Source organism: Paramormyrops kingsleyae, chromosome 21 (assembly GCF_048594095.1).
Source record: "Paramormyrops kingsleyae isolate MSU_618 chromosome 21, PKINGS_0.4, whole genome shotgun sequence".
Taxonomy (NCBI): Eukaryota; Metazoa; Chordata; class Actinopteri; order Osteoglossiformes; family Mormyridae; genus Paramormyrops; species Paramormyrops kingsleyae.
This window is the reverse complement of record NC_132817.1, coordinates 9,855,552-9,881,120: the sequence shown is the minus strand read 5'-3', so window position 1 is coordinate 9,881,120 and position 25,569 is coordinate 9,855,552. Positions and strand designations below refer to the sequence as shown.

The 25,569-nt window shown below is 43.7% G+C and overlaps 2 protein-coding genes and 1 non-coding gene across 4 annotated transcripts; all 3 read right to left on the bottom strand.

Annotated features, from left to right (window-relative positions):
- Positions 1–7,455: 7,455 nt before the first annotated feature.
- On the bottom strand, positions 7,456–11,025 carry LOC111847536 (RING finger protein 228-like). 2 transcript variants are annotated; one of them, XM_023818796.2, is made up of 3 exons: positions 10,438–11,025; positions 10,009–10,150; positions 7,456–9,319 (listed from the first exon to the last, which is right to left on the bottom strand). In XM_023818796.2, exon 3 carries the CDS (start codon positions 8,959–8,961, stop codon positions 8,200–8,202), a length of 762 nt encoding a protein of 253 aa, XP_023674564.1. In that variant the 5' UTR covers positions 8,962–9,319; positions 10,009–10,150; positions 10,438–11,025; the 3' UTR covers positions 7,456–8,199. The 2 variants fall into 2 exon arrangements, with proteins under 2 accessions (XP_023674564.1, XP_023674563.1); XM_023818795.2 differs by lacking the exon at positions 10,009–10,150.
- Positions 11,026–13,203: 2,178 nt separating this feature from the next.
- On the bottom strand, positions 13,204–23,966 carry farsb (phenylalanyl-tRNA synthetase subunit beta). Its single transcript, XM_023818808.2, has 17 exons — positions 23,729–23,966; positions 23,062–23,117; positions 22,739–22,893; positions 22,385–22,457; positions 22,164–22,279; positions 21,676–21,826; positions 21,041–21,149; positions 20,832–20,902; positions 19,745–19,806; positions 19,247–19,298; positions 19,103–19,164; positions 16,548–16,749; positions 15,984–16,064; positions 15,748–15,840; positions 15,321–15,438; positions 14,945–15,097; positions 13,204–14,097 (listed from the first exon to the last, which is right to left on the bottom strand). The coding sequence occupies exons 1-17, from the start codon at positions 23,784–23,786 to the stop codon at positions 13,946–13,948; spliced, it is 1,764 nt and encodes a 587-aa protein (XP_023674576.2). The 5' UTR covers positions 23,787–23,966; the 3' UTR covers positions 13,204–13,945.
- A 460-nt stretch (positions 23,967–24,426) lies between these two features.
- Positions 24,427–24,497, bottom strand: trnag-ccc (transfer RNA glycine (anticodon CCC)). The gene has a single exon. It is a non-coding gene; the product is annotated as a tRNA-Gly (tRNA).
- Between the last annotated feature and the right edge of the window lie 1,072 nt (positions 24,498–25,569).

Sequence of the window (25,569 nt, the reverse complement as noted above, 5' to 3'; positions counted from 1 at the left end):
ACAATTAACCACCTAGTCCTTGGGGAAAGATTGGCATATAAGTGAATAGATGTCATTTCAGAGTCATGTGTCACGAGTAGGACTCTCAACATTCGGGTAAAAACACATTTTGACTTTCACATTTCCAGTTGCTCCATCCAGAAATTCTAGAAATTGTAGAGGTTGGGGGATGTGGGAGAAACAGAGATTAGATTGAGGGAGGGGTGATGGAACTGTTTGGGGAGTATATGTAGTTCCAATAGCATGTTTTCTTAATTTGTAAATGGAATGAAAGACCTGTGTGCATGGAAAAGAATAACCTACAGAGCTATTATTTTTAGCTACAGTGGTACCTTGGTTTGCGAGCATAATTCGTTCCGGAAACGTGCATGTAATCCAAAGCACTTGTATATCAAAGCAAATTTTCCCATAAGAAATAATGGAAACTCAGATGATTCGTTCCACCACCCAAAAATGTTCATATAAAATTTTTTAATACAAAATATAAAGTAAAAATACATAAAACAAATTAACCTGCACTTTACCTTTGAAAAGAATCATGGATGGTGTGAGGGAGATGAGAGAGGAGAAGAGGAGGGTTATTTTGTAGGACGACTTTCACTATAATTAATGGAATCACTGCTATCTGTTGGCTCACTGGAATCATTTTCTTTTTGTACGACTGTACCAAAGAACCTATCCAGTGACAGCTGCTTTTGCCTCCTTTTTGATTTCGTGGAAATGTGACATTGCATTGCTGTTAAATATATTCATCGCTTGCACTGCTACGGCCTTATTTGGGTGGCGCTTTTCTACTAAATTTTGACTATACGAGTGTGGCACGCCGACTGAGACCAAGCATGGGAAACGATTACCCACAATCCTGCAGCACGAGAGAGGGAGAAGAACCATTGGCTCAGTTGTGATTATGTGACGCTAGGCAGACAAAGCGCATACGTAATACTCGTATTGCAAGACCTCGCTCGTTTATCAAGTCAAAATTTATTTTTAATTTTTGCTCGTCTTGCAAAACACTCGCAGACCAAGTTACATGCAATCCAAGGTTTTACTGTATAGACGCTCCTCTACTTACGAACTTTCAAGTTACGAACTTTCAGACATACGAACAAAGAGGACTGCAAGTCCAAACTGTGTTCCTTGGGCTCCCGTTTCCTGTCCGCAACATCAATTTTTTTTCTGCATGTCAATTCCGCCTAGTACGATTTCTGGCCGCTACTCCCGCTACACAGCAGCATAGTGTGCGTACTCCCAGTATCCTAGTTCTTTGTACCTGTGTATACTATTAAAATGATGTTGAATAATGACTTACAAACATTTCAAGTTACGAACTCATTCATAATTAGAGGAGCGTCTGTATTGTTTTTTTTTTTAATGCTATTGATTTTTTATTTATTCATTTCTGGGCAGCCGCACCGAACGTCTCCTAAATTAAATTCCAAACATTGGAAGTTTGAGTCCTTCTTTCAACAGAGAAACACACAACAAACACAAAGATCATACACAGAAAATAAGGAATTTGTAGCCAGCCAGACAGTGTGTCACAGTGACGGTTCACCCATGACAACTTTCCCACAATGCAGTGGGGACATGCACAGTGCTGTAGATGAATTGTTATTGTCACTAAACTGGCACCAAATTTGGGTTTGTTTCAGTGAGCTACACATTCAGGTGCAGCTGAGTAGGACAAATTCTTTAAAAAGCACAAGGTACAGGGGTCAACTTGCCAAAAGTGCTCTTGCAAGGGTCATGAACCCTGTCAAGCTTGGAGAGAGACTCTCTGGGCCAAAGTGTGACAGGAGGTGCAGTTAAGGTTAAATGCTTAAGTGCTCTCTGTCCTGTCTCAGGCAAACACATAGACATAAAATATCCTATTTCCTCGCACACATGCATGTGGGGTTGGAGCAAATAATGGAAATGTGACATGTAAAAGCACCTTGAAGTAACAAAATGACAATTACAAAGGCAGCCAGAAAGGTGAGTCATATTAGGTTGAGTGAAAATTAGAGCCTGCCAGCTACAGTATGAAAGACGTTTGACTTTCAGCTCTTTGATGTGAGTTTTCAAAGCTACATGAGGCCAAAGCAGAGCTCCAGTGAGGCCAGAAAGTCATTCCCTGAGTCAAAGGTTCATCTTTATGAGAATCACTGGCTGTGGGAGCTAAGTCAACTTAGCGAGCTGCTACACTCAAAAGAGACTATGGCCTCGGTGAAAGCTACACTGATGATGAAGAAGTGACATGATAGGTCACAGAAGCGAGACAAAAGCAGAAGACTGCAAGCTAGGCTAACCACTAATCCCAACTAATGCCACCAAACTGGCAATTCCAACTGTTTTGCAAGTCAGCGGATAGCGCAGCTCAGCTGAATGAGTTGACACTCCACAGAACGGACAGAGTAGCTCTGGGGAGGCGGACTGGCTGTTTTCGTCGATATATCCCAAGGCACCAAGATCCTGAGGTGGTTTTGAAACTCTGTTAACCATGTGTAGAGTTCATTACTATGAAATGCAGACCCTCATATTTATCGAAGGACCATGATTGTTATTGGTTGTCAATGTGAAGGAGGCACCAAACTGCACACCCTGATGCATCCTGTATTGCTGCAAGAGATTTCAATTAGGTTTGTCTTAAGTCTGTAACACCGAAGTTCTATCAGAATGTGAATTTTGCAACAAGGGACAATAACACATTAACTGAGCCTACACAAACATAAATAACTTCCTTCCTTAGGGAAGTCAGAGTTTGACCACAGGAGGCTACTCCAGTGTAGTGAGACTGCTTTGGAAACATGCAGTGGGGCATTTTCAAAGAAGCAGTAAATATGACAATATCACAGACCTGCAAGAACATACAGAGGCTGTTAATGTATATAACCACAAACACATAGACAAAACCCTGGCTGCCTGGAGACGTCTGCGTATACAGCGGCGGTTAACGTATATAACCACAAACGCATAGACGAAACCCTGGCTGCCTGGAGACGTCTGCGTATACAGAGGCTGTTAACGTATATAACCACAAGAGCATAGACGAAACCCTGGCTGCCTGGAGATGTCTGTCTGCTGCTGAAGATGCAGAGTACTGCATTCAGAGCTGGAGAAACCTCAGCACCAGTCTGATGCAGAACAACTTGTCTCAGGGTTATAAGCAGTGTCAGGCACAGCTAACTGATAAGTTAGCTTCGATAACTGCTAATTCCTTAACTCCAAAATTTTATTTGATAACACTGAACTGATATACCATTAAAAAGTTTATTATATAACATTTATATAACATATAACTTTTATTATATGAAACTAGCTTCAACTTGGTTTTTGGCTCTGAAAAAAACATACCTAGAGAGCTGAAATGTTCATGTGTTGTAGCTTAGACATGGAGCTTTCCAAATGTATAGCATGCTAAGATCAAACGATGATCAAAGTTTACACAAATAATTAAATAATAAAATTACGAAATTAAATGAAACATCACAGTCAACTCTCAGCAAACAGTAAACTGATGAAAATATGCTGCTGACACTGATTTGTACTTCTGTGTTGAGCCTATGCAGAACTTACGCCATAACCTATGCAAGTGGCCAACGCTGCTGCAAGCATTTATACTTGTGCGCTGGTTCACCCCTATTATGATGTGGTGCAATTCAACACGATTTGATTCAACACCCTACGATCCAATGTCACAAGTGCAAGTCTCTCGTGGATGTACTCAGCGTTCCATCACCTGCTGCATGACATCCAGTCTGCATAGAACACTGCATTGCTATGTCTAAACAATCCAAAGCATGTACTGCTTTGTCTATTAGCATACAGTATCAGCACTGATTAGTTGCTTGGTATATGATCACTTTGAACAGGTTATCCTCAAGCACTGTTACTCCAGGGAGTAAGAAGCTGTTCTTTTTACATTCAGCATGCTAGAATTTAGTAAATATTTAAGGAAAACAAAATGTTTGAAAATGGTTAATATTATAAAAATAGAAAAACTTAATATCCATTTAAATCATTTCCCAATCAAAATAATGTACAAATAATAATATTGCATGATGTGTCATAAAGGCTGCCAAGCAAAATATGTCTTCCAGTTTACTTACATGTAATGTAGTTCCTCAGTATTGTTCAAGAGTCCCATGTCTTGAGTCCAAGTCAAGTCTCAAGTCTTTAGAGGACGAGTCTCAAGTCAGTGTGTGTGCAACTGAAGTGCAACTCCAATCCAAGCGGCAAACTGGAGTCCCCATCTTCAACAGAATCCAATGAGTCACAGCTCTGCTGGAGGAACCAATCAGATGGTGTATTTACATCACATGATTGGGAAAACATTACGAACTATGTGTTTATTTCACATGAATTTATCTAACATGGTTGGACCTTGGTTTGAAGTGATTTAACCTTGGTTTCAATAAAAGTGACTGTTAAATAGTGGTCAATATTGAAAAACAGGAGGAAAAATTAAGCAATTTCAGAACATTCTTTTCCAAACCATGTAAATATAATGGCATTATACCACAAAACCTTTCACTTAATCCAAATGTAATTGTAAGGTTAGTTTAGGTAGGATGACCACATAATCCATGTCAGGGAGGACACTTAGAACTTCTTCAAGTTTTACAAACTATTTTAAAACTGAATGGCTCCTGTGCTTGGCTATAGTTCAGTTCTTCTTGTGCTTTGATTGGTTTGTTTCCTTGATTGAAAGACTTATCCAGCTGTTTCATAGTAACATTAGTGGCACATGCATGATTACATGAGACTGACCAACCTGCCGGCAGCAAGATCTCAGTGCTTAAGTCAGGTCCAGGTCCTTTTTATTGAAATGGTAGTTTACAAATCCTGACCTATGTAGCTCAAAAGGTCCTCCCTGACATGGATTATCTGGTCATCCTAGTTAAAGGTTTAGGTTAGGGTCTGTCAGAACAGAGACTTGTTTCAAGTCTTGTATTTTTCATAGCTATTTTTCTAATATATAAAAAAAAAAAACAGGTGAGGCACCATACTTAGTAAACTTTGGAAAAGGGCCTCCCCACAGGCATAATAGTTTTGTTTTACAGGTTTGTTTTAAAGTGAGGTTTAATTTCCTGTATTACTGCTTTAGCTACCTGTGGAAGAAAGGACCAGAGGACAGGAATTCTACCAAACAGGTTGAAGTCTTTCCCCATTCATAGCTGCAGGGAGACACAGAGGTGGAACAAGCCCACAGCATGATGAAACCTGCAGAACAGAAATTGCTAACATTCCCCTCTCCCAGGCAGCATGTTTTTGGAATGTGGGGGGGAAACCAGAGTACCCTAAGTAAACCCCAAGATGACATGGAGAGAACATGCAAACCCACACTCACATGGCCATGGCAGAGACTTGAACCCCAGTACCAGAGACGTTCGGCAATAGTGCTAACCAATGTCACTCCTTCTTCATAAATTATAATGGTTAACTTTCGAAGTACTACATGAAGGATTCTTTAGTGTACACTAAGCTTAACCTTATCTCAAAGGAAGGAATACATTCTACTGAAGAAAAACCAGAAAACTGCTCTGGATTCAGGAAACCAAGATCTGCAAAATAAGATATTGCTACTCCATGAGTGAGAAATTATTATTGTAAATAATATTATACGGTAGTGATGTCGACACAATCACTGAAGCAATGAAGCTTCCTTTACCAGTGTCCGAAAAGGGATCATTACTCGAAGCGTGGTTATATGGTGCACAATAGCGTCATCTGGTGGTCAAAGTGAAGCAACTGTTAACTTGGCAGGCGCTGAATTTGACGTCATCGTATCAATCGACTTGTGTCTTGTGAAATTACTTGCTGTCTTATGAATAAAGGACATTGTGAATGTTGATATTAGCCATAATTAGTCCCGAGTGTTTTAGCCGCGATTTCAATCTTCCTTAAAAAAATTAAAAGTCAAGCCCCAAGTAAACTTGACTTAGCCCCTGAATTTTCCAGTACCTAGAGACGTCCCTGTTTTATTCCATCACTACTTTCTTTTCATTATCGATTTGCAAAGCAGACGCTCGACCGATACGACAACAGCCGGGCCGGAATTCATGCTTCCTTATGACTCCGAAATCAAAGCAGTCACATGGTTGTGGTCCGAACGTAGCTCCGGACGTCATTAATCACGTGTTGATGTCAAGAACGAACCGCGCTTGGAACCGTGATTTGTGAAGTGTGGTTCATTTTTTCTAAGTTTCCTAACTTCAGTATCAAACCTAACATAACTGCATATACGTTTAAGTAGTGGACTGCTGGTTCCGTGGATCCCATTCCTACCTCAGATCTCTATAGAGTTTATAGGGAGTTCATATCTATGCCCATGTATGTTCTTTGTATGTTGTCAAATTTTCCTCTGGATACTGATTTCAACATGCAGGTAAATTTGTGGTTGTAAATTGCCTATAGTGTGTCTGCCCTACAATGAACTGGCATCCCACCCAGGCAGTTCCCCAGCTTTGTGGCCTATATGCTGCCAGAAACTATAGCTCCAGGTCCCCCATGATCCCATACTCAGGATTATATGCCATGTGGAAAAGTACAGAATTTGACTTTGGTATTTTCCAAGTCTGGATATGTATGGAAAAAGGAAAGAAACTATGGAAATATTTGGTATTTCCAGACTATTGCACCAAACTGACCCACTATGTATTCTATAAAAATCAGAACTTATTTATTAATGTTTTTTGATTAAATCACCAATATATGTGTTAGTCGTCAGCACCAGAATGTGCACAGAGCATACACTGCATAGCAACCTCCCGAACTAAGGAGTCGGGTTAGGTCTGTGGGATAGCACTCGATTCATCTCTAGCAAGAAACACTGAGTGACAGAAGCCGTAAAAATTTGGAACATAACTGGATTGGTCTGGCCTGGGGGCCCAATATGATATGCTTTCATGGGGCCCAAAATCTTTAGTGGCACCCCAGGTTTTATTTATATAAAGAAAACAAACCTAATGTTTTGACGTTATCTACCATTTGGTTTGGACATTTCATACCATGTGTAGCCTTTAGAGGGCTGAAGTGCATAACAAAGAAACGCCAGGCAGGGGCGGATTAAGGTGCACGGAGGCCCCTAGGCTACAGTAGTCTGTGGGCCCCCCAACCCAGCCCCGCTCCGCGCCAATGGGGGCCCCCTTGCAGGCTGGCACACGTGGGGCCCCTAGGCTTAAGCCATATCTAGCCTGTGCGTTAATCCGCCCCTGACGCCAGGCAACGTGAAGCTGTGAGCAGCGGGGTTTGATGTAAGCAGGACTACTCACTTGTACATTTTTATGCTGGTGTTGGAATCCACGGACCCTCTGGAAATACGGGACAGAATTTCAACTGATGCATTTGCTTAAAGTATAGTCGTTATAACAACAGCAGCGGCAGCAACAACAAGTTATAATAACAATTATATAATAATAATAATAGGCCTAGCAGTAGTAGTACTGCTGTTAGTTATCGACACTGAAGACTCTGGAAATTGCGTTTTCTTTTTATTTGTCATAGAAACAATTCACATTCATAATTTATTTGAATAAGTGCGTCACTGTATTGTTTCTTGGACATATGTGAGCTTTAAAAGCTTTAACAACGACATTTGTCATTTTTTTGTGAGAATCCTCTTTGGTCCCACGTATGAAACCCGGCACCCACCCACTCAATCCCCAAAAACAAAAAACTAAACCTACTGTATCATAATCTCGACATATACCTACGAAACCGAAACACCTTCACGTACAAACGTCCACAAGTTTAAGCTTTTTGAAATAAATGTAGCTTAATTTTCAATCACATCTCAATGTAAACAGCACTCTACCTGTAGTTTTCAGCAGCACCTTTTTCACACGTCATATTTTCAGCAGGATCTCTGTATGATGAACACTGAAAATGGTTTCCTTTAATATGTATATGTTCATTTAACATACAACCATAACTACATGAAGCGATGAATCCATTTTTATCGAACTCGCGTCCCACAGTAGTTTAAACTCCACAGAATAGGGTTATACTGAATACACGCAGCGACAAACCAAAAACATAAAACCTATCGGGAAAACGTGTAAAACTATAAGAATTACAATTGTAATTTTAAAAAATGGGGGTGGGCGCACACATTGTATTTTTGTTAATTAATAGCTATTTTTATAGCCTACCCTTATGGCGAATAGAAATTAGGTCGGGTCTAAAATTATGAAATATGGAAATTGCGCAAAACCATTTTTACGCACTTCTCCGGTTCGCGTTAGGCGCAGAAGTGCGCGATGTCTCGGGTTCAGGCCGGTATTTTAACCAACAGATTAGCCATGTGACAACGACCGAAAACATGGCCAAGATGCTGGCGACCGAGAGACAGATGGGCCCAGCCGGGGAGGGAGGGCTGTTATAGTTATGCACAAATATCAGGCCCATGAAGAGGAGCACAAGCATGGAGAGGAATGCGAAGATGGCGCAAACGCAACCAGTGGTCAGCGCCGCCCGTTTGCAGTTCTGGCAGCTATCGTGGCGGCCGGATCCGTATGTCGCGGTCACATCGGGTAACACGCCGGTGGCAGATGCGCCAGCCTGGGTGTCAGGGGCTCCTGCAGCCGCTCCTGCGGGTTCCTCGCCGCGCAGGGCTGCAAGAGCTGGATGAAGAGGCGGTGGGTGCGGGGGCAAGCTGTCCTGGGGCAGGGGATCCGACTCGATATAGAGGGGGAAAGCCTCTGTCACTTTTGTGTTGTTGGGGAGGTTCTGTATACGGTATTCTGGGATGGGAGTCCTGTGGCGACACAGCGGGCATCCGATGCGCCATGGCCGGTCCTCCCGGAGGTGCAGCGTGTTCAAGCACTCCTCGCAAAACGTGTGCAAACACTCCAAGATCTTGGGCTTGCGGCGATCCAGGTCGAAATAGTTGTAGCAGATCTTGCACTCGTAGTCCTCATAAGGCGAAGCCGCTGCATCCCGCTGCTCTTGTCCGCCAGCGGCCCCGCTCGCCCCTGCCATTTCATTTTCCGGCGCTCACACGCTCCTTCGAAACGTACAGTCTTACATTACACTTCTCTAAGATTGCGTTTAGAAACTCCTTGTTTCGGTTCATCGCCGATCGCGGTTTAATATGCCCCCAAAACGCCCGGTTTCTTCCCCCCTTCTTTGGTGCTTGTCATCTGGTGCTGGATGTTAAAACTGCACCCCTTTGGGATGGAAACTTGGTGATGTAATGAGGGTTATTTCAATGCCGTTTTTTTTCCTCGCTTCCCTAATCCGCCTACGGTTGGATGAGTAAGGAGGAGACGGGCAGCTTTAGTCCGGTCCGATATCTTCATCAAAGCTTGTTTTAGCTTCGCACAAACTTCACCTGAAGCTAAAGAAAAAAAAGAAAGAAAAAAAAACTAATAACGGGTAAAGAGAATACATATAACCTAAATTAAGAAACCAGGGTCAAAAACACAATAAGCTTAAAATGCATTGAAAATTCACCAACTAATACTAAAACGTATCTGTATATTAACATATTAACCTTTGTTATTAAAAGTTTATTGACCCTAATGGGGACTTTTATCCGCGCTGTTTATTTTATATGTCGGGTCTTACGACGAATCTAGTAAGATCTTATAATTCACATTTCATTTTTATAAGGTGTTATTTTAATTATACGGCAAATAAAATGCTAATGAAACAAATTAAATAGGCTACGTTAATCGATGTATGAACTCATCAACTGAAGAAGCGGGTTGTACTTAGACATTCATGTAGAAAAAAATCCCCATCACTACCGGTACTTTATTTAATGGGTTATCGAGCAGCTTCTTTTTCCAAGCTACATGTGCTCCATTTGGTCGGGATTCTTGATTTTATTTCTGTTAAAACATAAAAACAACTACGTTCATAGAGACTATATAGTAGTATTTACAGCATTATGCATACATGCGAGATATTAACCTGTAACAACTGTAGCTACAAAGTATATATCTAATGCTGTAAAATATAATATTTCAAGCTTTTTTGAAAATCAAATCGTCTTGAAACCATAGTGATTTTTCTGATAGCTACCACTTTAATAGGGCCACCCTATCAATAAGGTGCAGTCTGGATTTTGACAAGCTCTGTGATCCAGATGGATCGTTTCGCCTCCCACGTCTGCGCTGCGCCGACCCTGTCTACCCCGGAAGGGCGCTGTCCCACCGCAGGGGTGCTGAAATCCAAGACGTGCAAGCATGACCGACAAAGTGCCTACTGTCTTAAAGGCAGTACGGTTACCAGTAGCAGACGTATTTACAACATGTTTAAACCAAGTTCAGACTGAATACAACAACTTAATTTTTATGGTGATAACTTTCATATTCAACAGGAATTTCTGTTGTATTATGAAGAGATTATAACGTATAAAAAATCTGAAAATGACGTATTTTCTGGTATAACATCTATAATACCAAGGGATCAGATGTGACACTCTCTCCTTTTTACATCCGAGCGGCTTACCTGATGCCTTCTTGTCAGTTGCCAGGGTGAGATCATGTTGCTCATCACTGATGAGGATATATAGAAGATTGTTTCATCACTGCAGCTTTTGTGTTTTTTTCCCCCAATTAAAAAGAATCTTCATCTGGCTGCTCGTACATGGGCTTCAGGCTCCACAGTATTCAGCAGACATCACCACTAACTGCACACTTGCAGTCTGCATCCGGCTGCGTGTCTCACCCTCTTTCCGATATTTCAATATATATGTTGTCCAGGTCGAACCTCACTCCCAGACGTCGACTCCTCCCCTCTAGCTCAGTGCTGACATACAGAAAGAAAATGTGTTCCAGCCCTTGTTCCATGTAACAGACGGTAGATAAAACCCTCTAAATTGTACTTGTGGATGTTTTGGTTCTCGCAGTCTATCATTACTATGTAAGGAAACAGCTAGCTAGCAAGATTGATGTCAGAAACAAAGACGATGATGGAACAAGCCACAAGAAATACGGCATGAACTACATTTGGACCCAAATGCCAAGAGCATCAACAGTGGTTTAGCTCTAAAGATAAGCAGGTTTTAAGTGTTTGTACGCTTAGTGCTTTGAGAAAATAGACGGTAACATAAATGTTGGTCTATCCCTTTAAATTGTGGTAGACTGAGAAACAACGGAAATTTGAAAGAAAAAAAAAAACCAGAGCCAGCTGGTAATGCTGCTGCCAGCATGGTATTAAGATGCATACCCTAGCACAGGTTTGTTCAATTACAGCATTAGGATTAAGACGTATCAGGCTAGCATAGCTGAGCACAGATCTGTTTGGTTACTGCATTAGGATAAAACTGTAGCAGGCTAGCAAAGCCAAGCATGGATCTGTTCAATTACCAAATTGGGATTAAGCTGTAGCAGGCTAACTTAGTTGAGCACGGATCTGTTCAATTACGACATTTTGATAATGCTGTACCAGGCTAGTATAGCCGAGCACAGATCTGATTGGTTGCTGCATTGGGATTAAACTGTAGCAGGCTATCATAGCCAAGCATGGATCTGTTCAGTTACCAAATTGGGATTAAGATGTAACAGATTAGAAAGCCAAGCACAGACCTGAATGGCTGCTGCATTGGGATTAAGATGTAGCAGGCTAGCATCACCAAGCACTGATCTGTTCAGTCACCGCATAGGGATTAAGATGTAACAGGTTAGCAAGCCGAGCAGAGATCTGTTCAGTTACCGCATTGGGATTAAGATGTAACAGGTTAGCAAGTCAAGCACAGATCTGATTGATTGCTGCACTAGGATTAAGCTGTAGCAGGCCAGCATAGGCGAGCACAGATGAGTTCAGTTACCATGTTGGGATTAAGATGTAGAAGACTATTATAACCAAGCACAGATCTGTTCAGTTGCTGCGTTGGGACTAAGCCATTTCATACTAACATAAACGAGCATGGATCTGTGGGTTACAGCATTGGTAGCATGCCAGCAGCACCCCCCAGGGCATGAATGGCCCTGCTTATCTCCTCCCACAACTCAGGACTAGACAGCCAATGCCACGCAGGTAGGTCGATAAGGCATTAACTCCGCCCAGAGGTAAGAGTGCCCTTCAAACTAATGCCAAGGGAGAGCAATTCAGTATGGCATCTCTCTGCAGCAGGCATTAATTAAATATAACCTCAGGTCTTAAAATAGGGGCCCCGTCGCCGTGACTACCCAGGAAGCTCAGACAAGAGGTGAGGTGGAGAGAGGGCCAGATCAGCATGGACCCCAGCAGGTGATGTAAGAAGCTGTAACTACCCAGAGCTGACATCCTCAGCAGACAGCATTAGAGACCCTCCTGATTCTGCTGCTACAATCCGTACAAGAGAGTTACGGCAGACGGTCACTAAGTTCGGGCTGGTGTACACATTTCTACGAAGAGCCTTTACTCATAAATACACAAACAGCCCTATAGCACTAAGATGGCTCCACACTGCACTGCCAACTGCTGCCAGGGAAAGCTGTGTGTGTGTGTGTGTGTGTGTGTGTGTGTGTGTGGTGGGGGGGGGGGGGGGGGTATCAAATTATTACGTCATTTTAAAAGTAAAATTTAGAATCTGCCATCTGTTGCTGAAAGACATTAATTCCAGTGACTGATGGCCATGCTTCCCAGTCCCGCAAGCTGGAATAGGGAGAGGAAGGCAGTGCAGAGCAGCATGAAGGCTCCTGAACACCGCTGAGATTTCCCTGCACAGACATACTGCCTGTTTGTATTGAATTACATAGTAATGCTATACCTGCACTTGTTTACCTGGTCACATCAGTGTTTACAAGCTACGGCATGAACAGAAAAACACTATTATACTAAGCCTGCACAATTCTCTGGGCATCCATCTGAAATCTGAATTCTCTACATTTTCTGGATGTGGACCAGCCTCACTGATGCACTAGAGATATTGAAAAGGGGCACTGTGGCCTAGCATGGCATGACATCTATGTTTCAGGGCAGGACAGACCAATGACTAGTTTTTATCTGGTTTAGCTTATGACTTGCTGGGGAGGTTTCCTGCTCAGGGGCAGTACTATGGCATTCCAGTTTGCTTCAGGGGGGTCACTATCCAACAATACACTGTCTGACTCAGACTGCACCCAAAACAGCACCTAGCCCCCCCCCCCCCCCCCCCAACAGTATGCTATCCGCAGCCTGCACTGGGTCCAGCTCACGTACAACACGTCTCTTCTACGATCTGTTATCCGGATGTGTTCAGCTCTCACCAAACACACCCAGGGTGACAGAGAACAACAAATGCAACAGGGATTTATTCAAGGCTTTTATTTCTCTTATTGATTTAATGTAAGGTGCAGACAAAGTGACAGTAAAAGGATATGTCATGGTGTTTATAAATATGTACTGCGCTGCCGCCAGCCCAAGTGATTCTACTAGGATCCCATTACAGGGTACGCGAGTCACACAATGGGGTGTGCAGGGCTGAGCGGCATGCACTCCCGAAAGAACCAATTGCAGAAGCTGAGGCCTACATGTTAGCAAAGGACAATAATCAACAAGAGGTTTGCCATTGATCAGGGTCATGTGGCTAAAAGAGAAGCCTGGAGGTGACACAGGCCCTGGGTGACCACTAGGGGGAGACAGAGCGCACATGGCACATTCAGGAACAGGCAACACGACCCTCCCCTACAAGCTCTGCTCTGGTTACCAAAGAGATATTAACAAGCTTGCAACAGACAAGTGTGGGTGGTGGAAGTGAGAAAGATGGGGGGAGGTGCAGATGACAAACCTCCCTAGCATGACTTGCACCAATTTAAGTAGGAAATGGTTTTGATTTTGTTGATGATAGAAAAATATTCGGGGGTGGGGGGTAGCTTTGCTTGGGGCCATCACCGAGCACCGTAGGATGAGGAGTAGCTCTGGGGTCAGCTGGGAAACTGAACATGACTGGCTGGGATTATGGAGAGGGGGCTGCATTATACCCATAAGCAGCAGAGGGGGCCGGGGTGGGGTGTGGGGGAGCCAGAATTGCTTAGGTGGACAAGGAACCCTCTCACAGGAAGGGCTCAATATCGACGTCCAGGGCAGAGCAGGGCATGGTGAGCTCGAAGCGGCTGATGATGTCTGGATGAAGGACCCCCAGGTGTCCAATGCTCATCCCATGGGCAAAGATTTCAGCACAGCGGCCGGGGAAGTACGTGGCATCTGAAGGGGAGAGGAAGGGGTGGTGAGGGAGCGAAATCCCAAAAATGCAGAGTGAAGAAACAGGACAAGCCAGCAGCCTCTGTCCCACAGAAGCACCACAACATGTACACAGCCGTCATCTGAGATCACTTGGGCCGACCAAAACCATCACTGGACCCAAAACGGAGTGGTTTCACCATTCAGCCAGCCGAGCTCGTGAGGGTGCAGCGTGTGGTTCGGGGGGGGTGAGGATTCTGGGTCCATGTCCGGAAGCCATGTCTGAGTTTGAATCCTGCGGCTACTGTTGGGCCCTTAATCCCCACAGCTTTCGGGGTATTGGATGCTGGCTGACCCTACACTCTGGCACCAAAAAAACCTTGCTCTCACCAGTTTATACATACGTCTGTGTCTCTCGTGAAAAGCAAAATCCAAAGGCTTCCTATACACGTGTACGAGTGCATGTGGCAAACGAGGTTTCTCTTTCTTTCTTTTTGGAGGTAACTTGTCAGTCACCCAATCAAGATACTCCGCAAAATCATATGAAGCCCCTCTGCTAAACAAAGGGGCTGTCCTAAACAAACAAAAACAAATTCCTACCTGATTCTAATTCCCTAAGACAAATAAATGAGGGATGGCCATCTTTTGCCAGCACTCTGAAGGACAAAAGGAGCTTCCTGTCCTGTCAGCGTTCCAGAATCTATTTTTAACTCCCGCCATAATGACAGGCAATCGATAGCGTGTGCATAATTCATTTCTCTTGACAAAAACTGATCTTTCAGAAGTATTTACACAGATGAATGCCTACTGGACTGTTTAAAAAAAAATGAAATTCTGCAGTCTGGCAGTGGTGGCTACTGTTCCGCCTCACCGTCAGCTGCCTGTATGTGGTAACCCTCTCGCTTTCCGGGTTTGACATCCAGCAGCTGCATGACTCTGTCCAGAAGGCCGTGAATGACCTCGAACCCTGGGCTTTTGTTGTAGTAGACAGCACACAGACGACGATTGTTCCTGGCACCCACATCTGAAAGGTAAGGGAGATAATACACTTGTTTACCCATCATACTCAGCAGGAAATTTCCTTGTTATAAGACTGTATCATCTAGAGAGGTACAAGCTGAATCTCGGCGAAATCAATATATTAATGAAACTGCACTAAAAGCCTTCAAGCAAATGGATGGGTGTGCAAATATACGCACAGGCAAGCATGCATGCACACACACACATACGCACACAGACACACGCACCTTTTGTTTCATCCTTCAGCACTACGTCAGAGATCTCAAACAGCTTCAGAGGTAATGGCATCTTCCTGTTAGCCGCCACAGTCTTCAGCAAGCCAGGCAGAAGTGTGGTCCGTGCCACCTAGTGGAAAACACATGTTACTGCACTTCATAAAAATAAACGCTCCCCAGTTACTTCTGTTTGGGAGAAGATTGTTACCCTCTAGCAGGAGGAGGAAAAAAAAAAAACAACCATTACATAGAATCAATAGTACATTTGGGAAAACAAATAAATAATTCTATCTTGGGCATAAGGCAGGTGACACCCAGTATTTTCTGGGACATACTACATTTTCAGAGTCATCACGAGGAAAAAAAAAAAAAATCATAATGGAAAGCAGGTAAATTCAGTGCAAGGACCGACAGACAGAGAGAAAGGACGGCAGCCCACCTGGAACTCGGCCGTTTTTGGGTTGGCGATGTGCACTGCTTTCATTTCAGCGATGTTGTGGCCCAGTTTATCAGCAATGTCCTCCTGGGAGCACTGCGGGAAGACACCGAGGAATTAAAACTGAAAACAGGCACATATAGGGGCAGCCGGGCAGACGAGGGCCAGAGGGACCTGCTTCGGTGTTTGTCCCCATGTAGTGTTTGGTGTGCTTTTGTGTTTGGCCAGGTGTGGATTACCAGGGCAAAAGTCAGGGCCTCGGTGAATCCAGCTGCAGCCAGGTCCATCCTCAGAAGTTCTGTCAGTTTGTTCATGGGAAGCTGAAACAGGGAAGCAGATTGTGACAGAGACAGAGAGGGTTACACCAAGCGACAGGGAAGTGCAGCAGGGACTCCTGTAAGCCTCAAACCGTCAAGGCGGGGAGGTCGAAGCACGCTGGCTCTGTGTGTTGGGAGTTTGCATGATTTCCTCATGTCTCGATCAAGCGGTCAGTCAGTCAGACAGAGTCAGTCAGACAGACAGACCCAACAAACCATCCATCCATGGTATCGCTCTGCCTGCTACCTTCAGCTGCCTCAGAAAGGTGGAGGTTCACCGTCACCCTGTACTAAAGCACTTCATGGAAGGTGGATGAAGATGCGTCGACTTTTCACTCTATCAGGCTTCCCTAACATCTGGCACTAATTTAGCCCCTAATACATGGCACATGTGATGAATGCAGGCCTCCTGCTCTGTCACGGGGGTTCGTCCCCAAGCAGTCCTGCAGCTTCACCCAGGTTGGCCGGTTCTGAGGTGAGCCGCACCTGATTGCCGATGGTATAGGTGCGCGGTGTAGTGCGGACGATGTTGTTGAAGCCGTAGGCGATGGCGGCGTCCTCCACAATGTCGCAGGCGTGAATGATGTCGGAGCGTGTTGGTGGGATCTCCACGTGAATGCGGTCCCCTTGCACCTCGGAGCGCAGGCACATGCGTGTCAGCAAGCGGGCAATGCTCTCTGCATCCTCGCTGCGGAGACAGATGGGGCGTGGCCTTAGACACGCTAGCTGACATCCTTATTGTGTTTTTATATATATATATATATATATATATATATATATATATATATATAATCTTGTACATATATAGTGACTGTACATACTCCCCCATTCTATTTATGCCTCAGAATCTATGTAATTGTAAATGTACTGTGCATCTGCTGGCGTGTTCCAAACTAAATCGCATTGTACTTACAATGACAAAGCATCCATCTATCGATCTGTCCATCTATCACGCAGTAATACAGCTCCACGGGCCAGAGGACTTATGGGTAAGCATTCACAACCAGGTGGACTAGAAATAATATATTTTACGTTTGCACGATGAGTATAGATACAGTCTTTAGCCTAAGCATCTCTCTTCTTGCTATCCTTTGAGAAACATATACAGTTTCTTGATAAAGCCCTCGACCCTCATTCTCTCCATTTTTGCTTATCCAACACTTAATCGTGTCTGATCTCCAAAGTTAAGATAATACCAAAAACGACCTCAGTAAACAACAGTTTTTTAAATGTTTCACTTGATTTACTGAAGGAAAAATTCACCAACCCCCCCCCCCCCATCACCCATGTGGCAAAGTAAATACCCCCTCAACTTAATATTTGGTTGTTCCACCATTAGCAGCAACAACTGAATTCCAATGCTTTCAGCATTGCTGTGGGGGAATTTTTGCCCTCTTTTTCACAGAATAGTTTCAATTCAGCCACACTGGAGAGTTTTCGACTATAACAGCTCATTTAAGATCCTTGCACAACATCTCAGCGGGGTTCGAATCAGGATGTTGACTTGGCCACTCCAAAACCTTAAGTTTGATTTGTGGACTTGCTCCTGTGCTGTGGATCGTTGTACTGCTGCATGACCCAGTTGTGCTTGACCCTCACATCACAGACTGATTACCAGATAGTCTCCTTCAGCACTTTCTGGTAGATGGCTGAATTCATGTGTCCCTCAGTTATGGCAGGTCGACCAGGGCCTGAAGCAGCAAAGCATCCCTCACCATCGCACTACCTCCACCGTCTCTATGCCAAATGTAGCAGGACCCTTGGCTTCCAAAAAGTTCCACTTTTGACTCATCAGTCCACAGCACATTCTCCCGAAAGTGTTGGGGGTAAATCAAGGTGCTTTCATGTTCTTGTTCTCGTTAAACAGGGGCTTCACTGTGCATCTCTCCCCTGGACACTGTTTTTGCCCAGTTTCTTTCTAATGGTGGAGCCATGAACGCAGACATTAACTGTCCTGTGAAAGGCCTGTGCTTCCTTAGATGATTGTCTGGGGTCTGCTGTGACGTTCCTGATGAGTTCTCCATGCCTTCTTGAACTAATTCGGCTAGGCCGGCCACTACTGGGCAGATCTGCCACTGTTCTAAATCGTGTCCATGTGGAGATGATGGCTCTTAGAGTGGTTCACGGAGTCCAAGGCTTTTCTCAACTGATATATTTTAATAACTAACTTTAGAAGTGTTCTTCTGATCGAGGCAGGGTGTCCCACTCCACATTGCTGGAATGATTCTATTTAATTAAGTGATGAGTAGACTCAACGGGGCTGGCAGCAATCAAGCTTGGGTGTGCCTAATTTAACCCACCATAATTTAGATTTAGTTCATCGGTTCATTGAGTGACTAAGCAGGCATTTACTATGTCACATGGGTGATATGGGTGCTGGTGAATTTTTTATTCAATAAATAAAAGGGTCACTTAAAAACTATGTTGTGTGTACTCAGCTTGTCCTTTATATTGTGATTGGAGATCAGAAATAATTACATGTTATGATTAAGAAAAACAGAGGCGAGTATTTTCCCACGGCACAATGTACAGGTGAGAACAAAGTCTGGGGTCAGAGCACAGGGTCAGCCATTTATCTGGCCTCCCTAGAGTAGTTTTTGAGTGCCTATAGCTCAGGGACCTAATAGTGATGTTATTTCTTTCTAGTGGTGAGATTTGAACCCAAAGCATTCCACTAACAGGCACAGATTGATCTCACAACCACAAACCACCCCTTGTATACAGAATGTTTACGCATTTTTGATCATATTCGCCTCATTCACAGCACATGCAGCATAGCGTAAACACGATTCATATACGCAGCTCTCTTTTCACACACACACATCCACACAGACTGAATGCAACCCTGACCACCCATGCGTAACCAAGCAACAGCGACGTTACTCGATACTCGATGGAAGACGAGCGCCGGAAATGTATACAGACGACCAGGAGGACATGCCGGCTGCAAGATGAGCCCTGTCCCCGGTAAAAACCCGAGTCCAGCACGCTGAGCTCAGCATGTTCGCTTCCCCGTTGCTGTCACGCCAAGCCGCACTCACCTAATGCCCACCCGCGTGTTGATGAGATCTCCGGACAGGATTTCCGTCCTGTACTCCAGCTCCTAAGGATGTTATAATAAACATGGAGGTAAATGTACACTGGTGAAGCAGTGTCACGGCAGGGTGAAGGGCAAGAGGACATACCGGGTACAGGATTGTCCTTCCATCTGGATACACCACCTCGGTCTCCTCTATGCTGTGGGAGGAACGCAGAAGGGTTTTAGACATAACTAAAGAATGCCTGAACCTTTATTGATTTATTAGATGCTTTGGTTATAAGTGTCACCCAAAGTAAGCAAAATCAGAGCATGAGGTCAGATTGCATCCAGCACGTCAGGAGCAGTTGGGGTTAAACGGTCACGCTCAAGGGCACAACAAATACTTTTCCAAAACAGGATTCAAACCAATGACCTTCTGGGTATACACATACATTTCTAATGTATGCTACGTGAGATAGGGATCTGCGCGTGTGTCTGGAAGGTTGTAGGTTCGAATTTTATCGCGCGCTTAAGCTCAGCTGCACCTGGAGCACTGACTAACCCAGCTTTCTGATCCTCACTTGTACATCACTTTGGACAAAGCAGCTGGCAAATAAATGCCGTGTAATGTTATGCATTTGCAATGTGCCGAGTCTAGACTTACGTGAATGGCTCTTCGCAGTACTCACTGAACATCGTCACCACCATGTCCAGAACTATTTTAGCCTAAGTAAGCATGCAGAAGAGAAAAATCTAGATTAAGTACAACATCACAAGAATTTGCAACAGGAATACAGATTCTGAAAACAGAGGAGGACTGTTCAATCCTTCCATCTTTCAGCTGGGTGGGGGCCTGGGGCACATCCCAGGTAGTGTAGGGCTGTGGTTCTCAACCCTATTCCTGAATAAACCCCCAGCCAGAATGTTTTCATTCCAGCTCACACTGCTTTCAACCTGCCATATTCATTATAAGCCTGTGAAGGGCCATCTGAGCCTGATCCATCCATCCATCCATCCTCTAACCAGTTACACTGGCCAGGGCACTGGGGATCATTAATACTTTCAGTACATCAATTAATAGAAGGCTATATGCAAGAACAAGTCTAAAACTACTAATGAAAGCATGGCAGTAGCATACAATGCTTATATTTGGTCATTCTGACGGATATTTGAATCCGTCAGCAAAATCAAAATGCTACAGTGAAATAGCGTTTTAATTTTGTGCAGAACAATCGACTTTATTAGATATCATTGTCACGGTTCGACTTCTGAGATTCAGATTGAGTTCTAGGTCATTTTTTTTCCAAACTGGTTGGTTCGACCTTTAAGAATTTCGAGTTCTAATGAGTTTGAGTACTGAGGTACCACTGAATATCTCCACCATATATTGCTTGTTCTCTAGGGTTGTGGCGTGACATAGATTGAACAATGGTTCTGCATCATTTTAAGCATGTGAAAGATTAACATTGCTAGGTGATGTAATTACACGCAATTTATGCACCAAATCGCAAATCGCAAATAAAATTCATTGTCAACTATTTTAATTACTGATTATTATCGCCTTATTCGCATAGTTGTTACAGCTCTAGTTTTTCTTGTTACTGCTAATTTGCATATATTCTAATGTTATTTTTTTTCCTAAGCAAATATACTTACAACACAGATACATAGCTTTAAACATTTTCTTTGACTGCTCAAAACTTTTGCACTGCATATAACGACGTATTGTATGTCTGTTATGACGCGTTTACCTTTGTGAGGTCAGTTGCTGTGCACTCAATGAACACATTCTTTGTGTTCAGGGAGATCTTCGAGTGGTCCCCTACGAGAGCAGAACATCAACAGATCATCATCAGCACAGAAGCACACAAATAAATCCTGCATTGCAAAATGATTCTACGCCGCAAATAAATCCAACTGAGATAATGAAGGGATAAAATGCCCCCCGCCCATGGTGCACCATTGATGATGGGAGGCATGGAGAGGACGACACCGTTGCTGTCATAGATGACGGGGAACACCGGCTCGTCCTCGATGATGTGCAGGTAGTGGCGCAGGTGGCTGTCCGTCTGGAACATTAGGAAAATGCGTAAACCTTCACATCATGTGATCCCGGTCCTGCAGTCTTCCACACTCCTCTTTCCCATTAGAAGTTTTCACTGGTCATTTATATAACAAGTCACAAATGACAGAAGCTCTGATCTTATTCTCAGAATAAAACCCCTCCCATGCAGGTGTATTTTCCCTCAACGCATTATTGTCCGTGTGGATTTGATAGTACCGCAGAGACGTTTCTAGCTGCTATCAGACTCTGCAGTTAGTGGCTCTCCTGACCTAACTTACCAGAACACAGTCTGTCTGTCACTACAGTTCTGCACGTACTGTTTTTGCACATTACATTTTTTGGTTAAACTGTGCCGTATATTGCATGTTTTATGGTCCAGTCGTGTTTATTCACAGCTGTAATGCCTGTAATCCCCTTTGGGACCAATAAAGCTTCTTTCATTCTTTCCTTCCTTCCCATACACCCATCCTGAAGAGATCTACAGAGGTGTAGAGGAGGTACAGTGGCTCAGGTTACACAGAGGGGCTTACCTTGTAGAGGCTCATGAGCTCAGTGGCAGTGAACTCCCTGCTCTGGTTTAGGGGCCTGAACAGGATGTCCCCTGGGGGCTTGGCTGTGTAAGTGAAGGGCCCCACCAGGGTGTCCAGGTCATGCGTCCCAATCGCCACAAGAGTCCTTTTCCTGCAGAGAGAGCCCAGGGTTACAATGGCTCACCCAGAGAACCCATCCGTGGGGTCTACCAAGTGACACCACGAGGGGACAGTCATCGTATCATGTCAGGTGGTGTGTGGCTCTATGCCTGTGATCAGGTCACAGGTTCAAATCCCGCAGTTGGAGTGATTTCCCAAATCTGACCTTCAAGCAAGGCCTTTAACCCCAATTGTTCCAGGGACTGACTGACTCTACTGTCGGATCATCACTGATATGTTGCTTTGGATATGCCAAGTAAATGAAATGTAGAAGTGTATTATCAAGTGGAGAGTAAACACATCTGGCCTTGAAAGTGTATGACACTGACCTGCATACGTTCTGGTGCAGTTTCTCCTGCAGCTCAATGAAGCTTTCATAGCGTTCTGGGGTGAAGGTGATGTTGCGAAGTACAGCAGCCACTGCGTGGGGGCGCACAGCCACCGTCTGTGTGGGGGGGGGGTGGGGGGGTCCAGGTTGTGAATCCACATGCCCCAGGCAGACGCCACGCCCCTTAAGATGGAGTCAGGCATGTCCTGGGAGGTCACCTACCTCTTCGGTGATGATCAGCCTCTGTGGCTCCCCGCTGGATGCAGGCACGCGCCTGTAATGAGGGGCATCTATCCTGCACACGCCAAAGCAGACACGCCAAAGCATATGTGAAAAGCCACACAGACACACAAAATGTGTAGTGGATCAGTGTGTAGCTCTGCAAGTTAAGATTCTCTGTCTGTCATCAGAATGTTGCTGGTTTGAATCCTGTGGTCAGCAGAGTGATTTCATAATTGGACCCTTGAGCCTACTACCCCATACAGCTCCAGGGACTGGCAGACTGCTCTCCCTACTGCTAAACAAATGTGATGGTGTAGAGGCAGGTGGGAGAGAGCATGAGGAGGGGATCATTACTTCTCCTTGAAGACCTGCAGCCCCCTGACCAGGCCCTCCAGGCACAGCAAGTCGTAGCGGTTGGCTGGTACATCGATCTTGTACAGGACAACATCAGAGGCCCCCTCTGCCTTCACGTCCCCCTGCTCTCGAAGTATGATGTCCTTCTCTGACGTCTAGGCACACAGGCCATACACACCTCAGTTTCTACATCAACCACAATGCTATTTCTGCTCATTCAAATCAATGTAACATTTATTAGGTTACCTCATATGTTAAGTATGTTATATGTTATTTTCAGTGCTAATAATAATTCAGTGACAGACTCAGAATGTATGACTCACGATCTCATCAAGCTCCAAGCCAAACTCAAAGCAGAGCTCATCAAACTCCTCATCAGCTGTAGGGGAATTAAGAAAAATCACTTGGCTAGTACATAATAAGCCTAAGGAACATGTCAAACATCAGAATAAAACATTTTCCATTAAAGAAAAATAAAAAAATCACAGGACAAAAGCATAATGCAGATCGGTATGTCTGGCATCAAGTAAGTCAACAGACAGACGTAGATAAATAAAACACGTCAATGTAACACTTACAAAAAAGGTAACACTTCCCCCAGTACATAACAGGTAAAGCAACAATGAGGAATCTTGGATGGTACCACATTTAAATGATGAAATGATGCAATCGTGTTGCAAAGACCACATCGTTACTCCACCTAGTGGTCATGATGTTTTTACAAATCTTCCGTGAAAAATATTAACATTGGCTATTCGAAACAGATACTCCTTGTTTCTATAGTCAGTGTAAATACAATTGCTACCTTGTCTACGACCTGTCATCTGGAAAAACTATGTTGATGTTACTTTAAGAAAACTGACCGCGGTCATTTGAGATCTACCCAACCTTCCAGCCGCTTCCATTCATAAGACAATATCTGTCAAATAACTCCATGTCAAATAAATATGAACACCACTAAATTATCTTTCGAAAACAAAACAATCTTACTGTATTCCTTGTCCAGGGCTCGAAAAAGAAGATCCCTTTTAACGCTTACAGTCGGCATGTTCACAACCTGACAGCGTTCTTGTTACGAAGGACCCAAATGTGGCCGGAATAGACTGCTATAGGGCCTGTATAAAATCAATACTATAAATCAGGGGTCTCCAACTTCAGTCCTGGAGAGCTACTATGCAGTAGGTTTTCTATCCTACAGTACTTGGCTTCTGATGAGCCACACCTTGCCCTGATATTTACCTGAGAACGGGTGTGGCTCTTCAGAAGCCAGGTCAAACCGACTGGACCGGCTCTCCAGGACCGGAGTTGGAGACCCCTACTATAAATGATATATTTTTTAATTATTAAAGTAAGATTCTCACAATTAGTCAAAAAATATACCACTTCTGTTAATCGACAACTGTACTATTCCATATAGGCAGAGTGTAAGACACCTAATAATAAAATGGCTGCTAATATGTTTACACGTTCTACTCACTAGATGTCGCCGTATTCATTTTGTATGATTTTGTACAGGGGTTGGAAATCCTGTGAAAGGGCCGGTGTGTATGCAGGTTTTCCGGAAAACCTTTAGGTCAGCTGTTCAAACCCAGGTGTAAGGACTCTTCAGCCACTCAGTCCTTTAATTAGTAATCTAATTAGTTAGTTGCAGCGAAAACCCGCAATAATATAACATACGCAAAAGCTAGTGCGCCGCCCGGGAATCGAACCCGGGTCGCAAGAATGGGAATCTTGCATGATACCACTACACCAGCGGCGCTTACACATAAAAGTGAAACTGGATCAAGAATAGCTAAAGAATATTAAAATGTATTAAACATATTAAAAACGTCGTTTTCTTCGGGAGCATAAACTACACAATATGGCTACAAATATACATTTCACAATATGGTGGCTCTGACACATAAAGATTGCCTTAAAATAGTGTATTCTTAATAAAATGCAGGTCCCACTGCATTCCATTTTTATTGTACAAGGAACAGCATTAACATAGGCAGCGTCCATAATCTCTTACATAGCTACCGAAAGTAATGAATTAATGTGTCAAGTCAAGCCGCGGTATTTGTTGTCACAGTTTTACCGAGAAACGTAATTAAAATAACCTGTATTATGTTACCTATAACCTTCACCTCTCCTTATAACCTAGTTATGCGTCATATAGCATTTGGCGTTTGATGCACCAGACTGTCAGTGTCCTGAGCCTCTCCATAAGGATAATTATTCTGCAGCAGTTCCTCCTTATTTTTTCAGTTTAGGGTTCATTTTTTCTCCATACATTTTTAGGTTGTGTCAAGAGTTCCCTGGTTTCCTCCAACAGTCCAAATATATGCATTTAGATTAAGTGGCACCTATATTAGATTCAATGCCCGTCGTGTGTGATATACGATTAGATATATAAATATATGCATAAACTTTCAAACAATCCACTCATCGCGACTTTCTCCACGAGCTCAACGTTCATTCTCGTTTATTTGGTTTCCATGCGCCACTTCCCCTTCCATCTTGAGTCCTCTCCTTCCTTACACCCTTTCTCTCACATCCTCGAAACTTTATTTTCTTAATTTTCCTCCCCTCCATGTCTCTTTAGACTTAAAATGGTTAATCAGTAGCGATACATGTTGCCAAAATAGCCATGCAGGAATGAGAGATGAATGCTTAAACTGAAAAACGGCTACACTTGATAGCCACGAGGCACGCCGTTTTGGACAGAAACAAAGAATGGGGAAGTGATGCGGAATCTGTGACAATAATTAAAAGAGTTCTGTTTGCAAATTCACCCAAATTTCGCAAAGACTACAAGAGTGCTTATAGACGCATTTGATTCTTCCTTC

Coding starts and splice junctions, on each gene's coding strand:
- LOC111847536 (XM_023818796.2), bottom strand. CDS start 8,961: ATGGCAGGGGCGAGCGGGGCCGCTGGCGGACAAGAGCAGCGGGATGCA.
- farsb (XM_023818808.2), bottom strand. CDS start 23,786: ATGCCGACTGTAAGCGTTAAAAGGGATCTTCTTTTTCGAGCCCTGGAC. Junction 19,299..19,744: donor TACTGCGAAGAGCCATTCAC/GTAAGTCTAGAC, acceptor TTCCTCCCACAG/CATAGAGGAGACCGAGGTGG. Junction 16,065..16,547: donor CCTATACCATCGGCAATCAG/GTGCGGCTCACC, acceptor TCCCTGTTTCAG/CTTCCCATGAACAAACTGAC.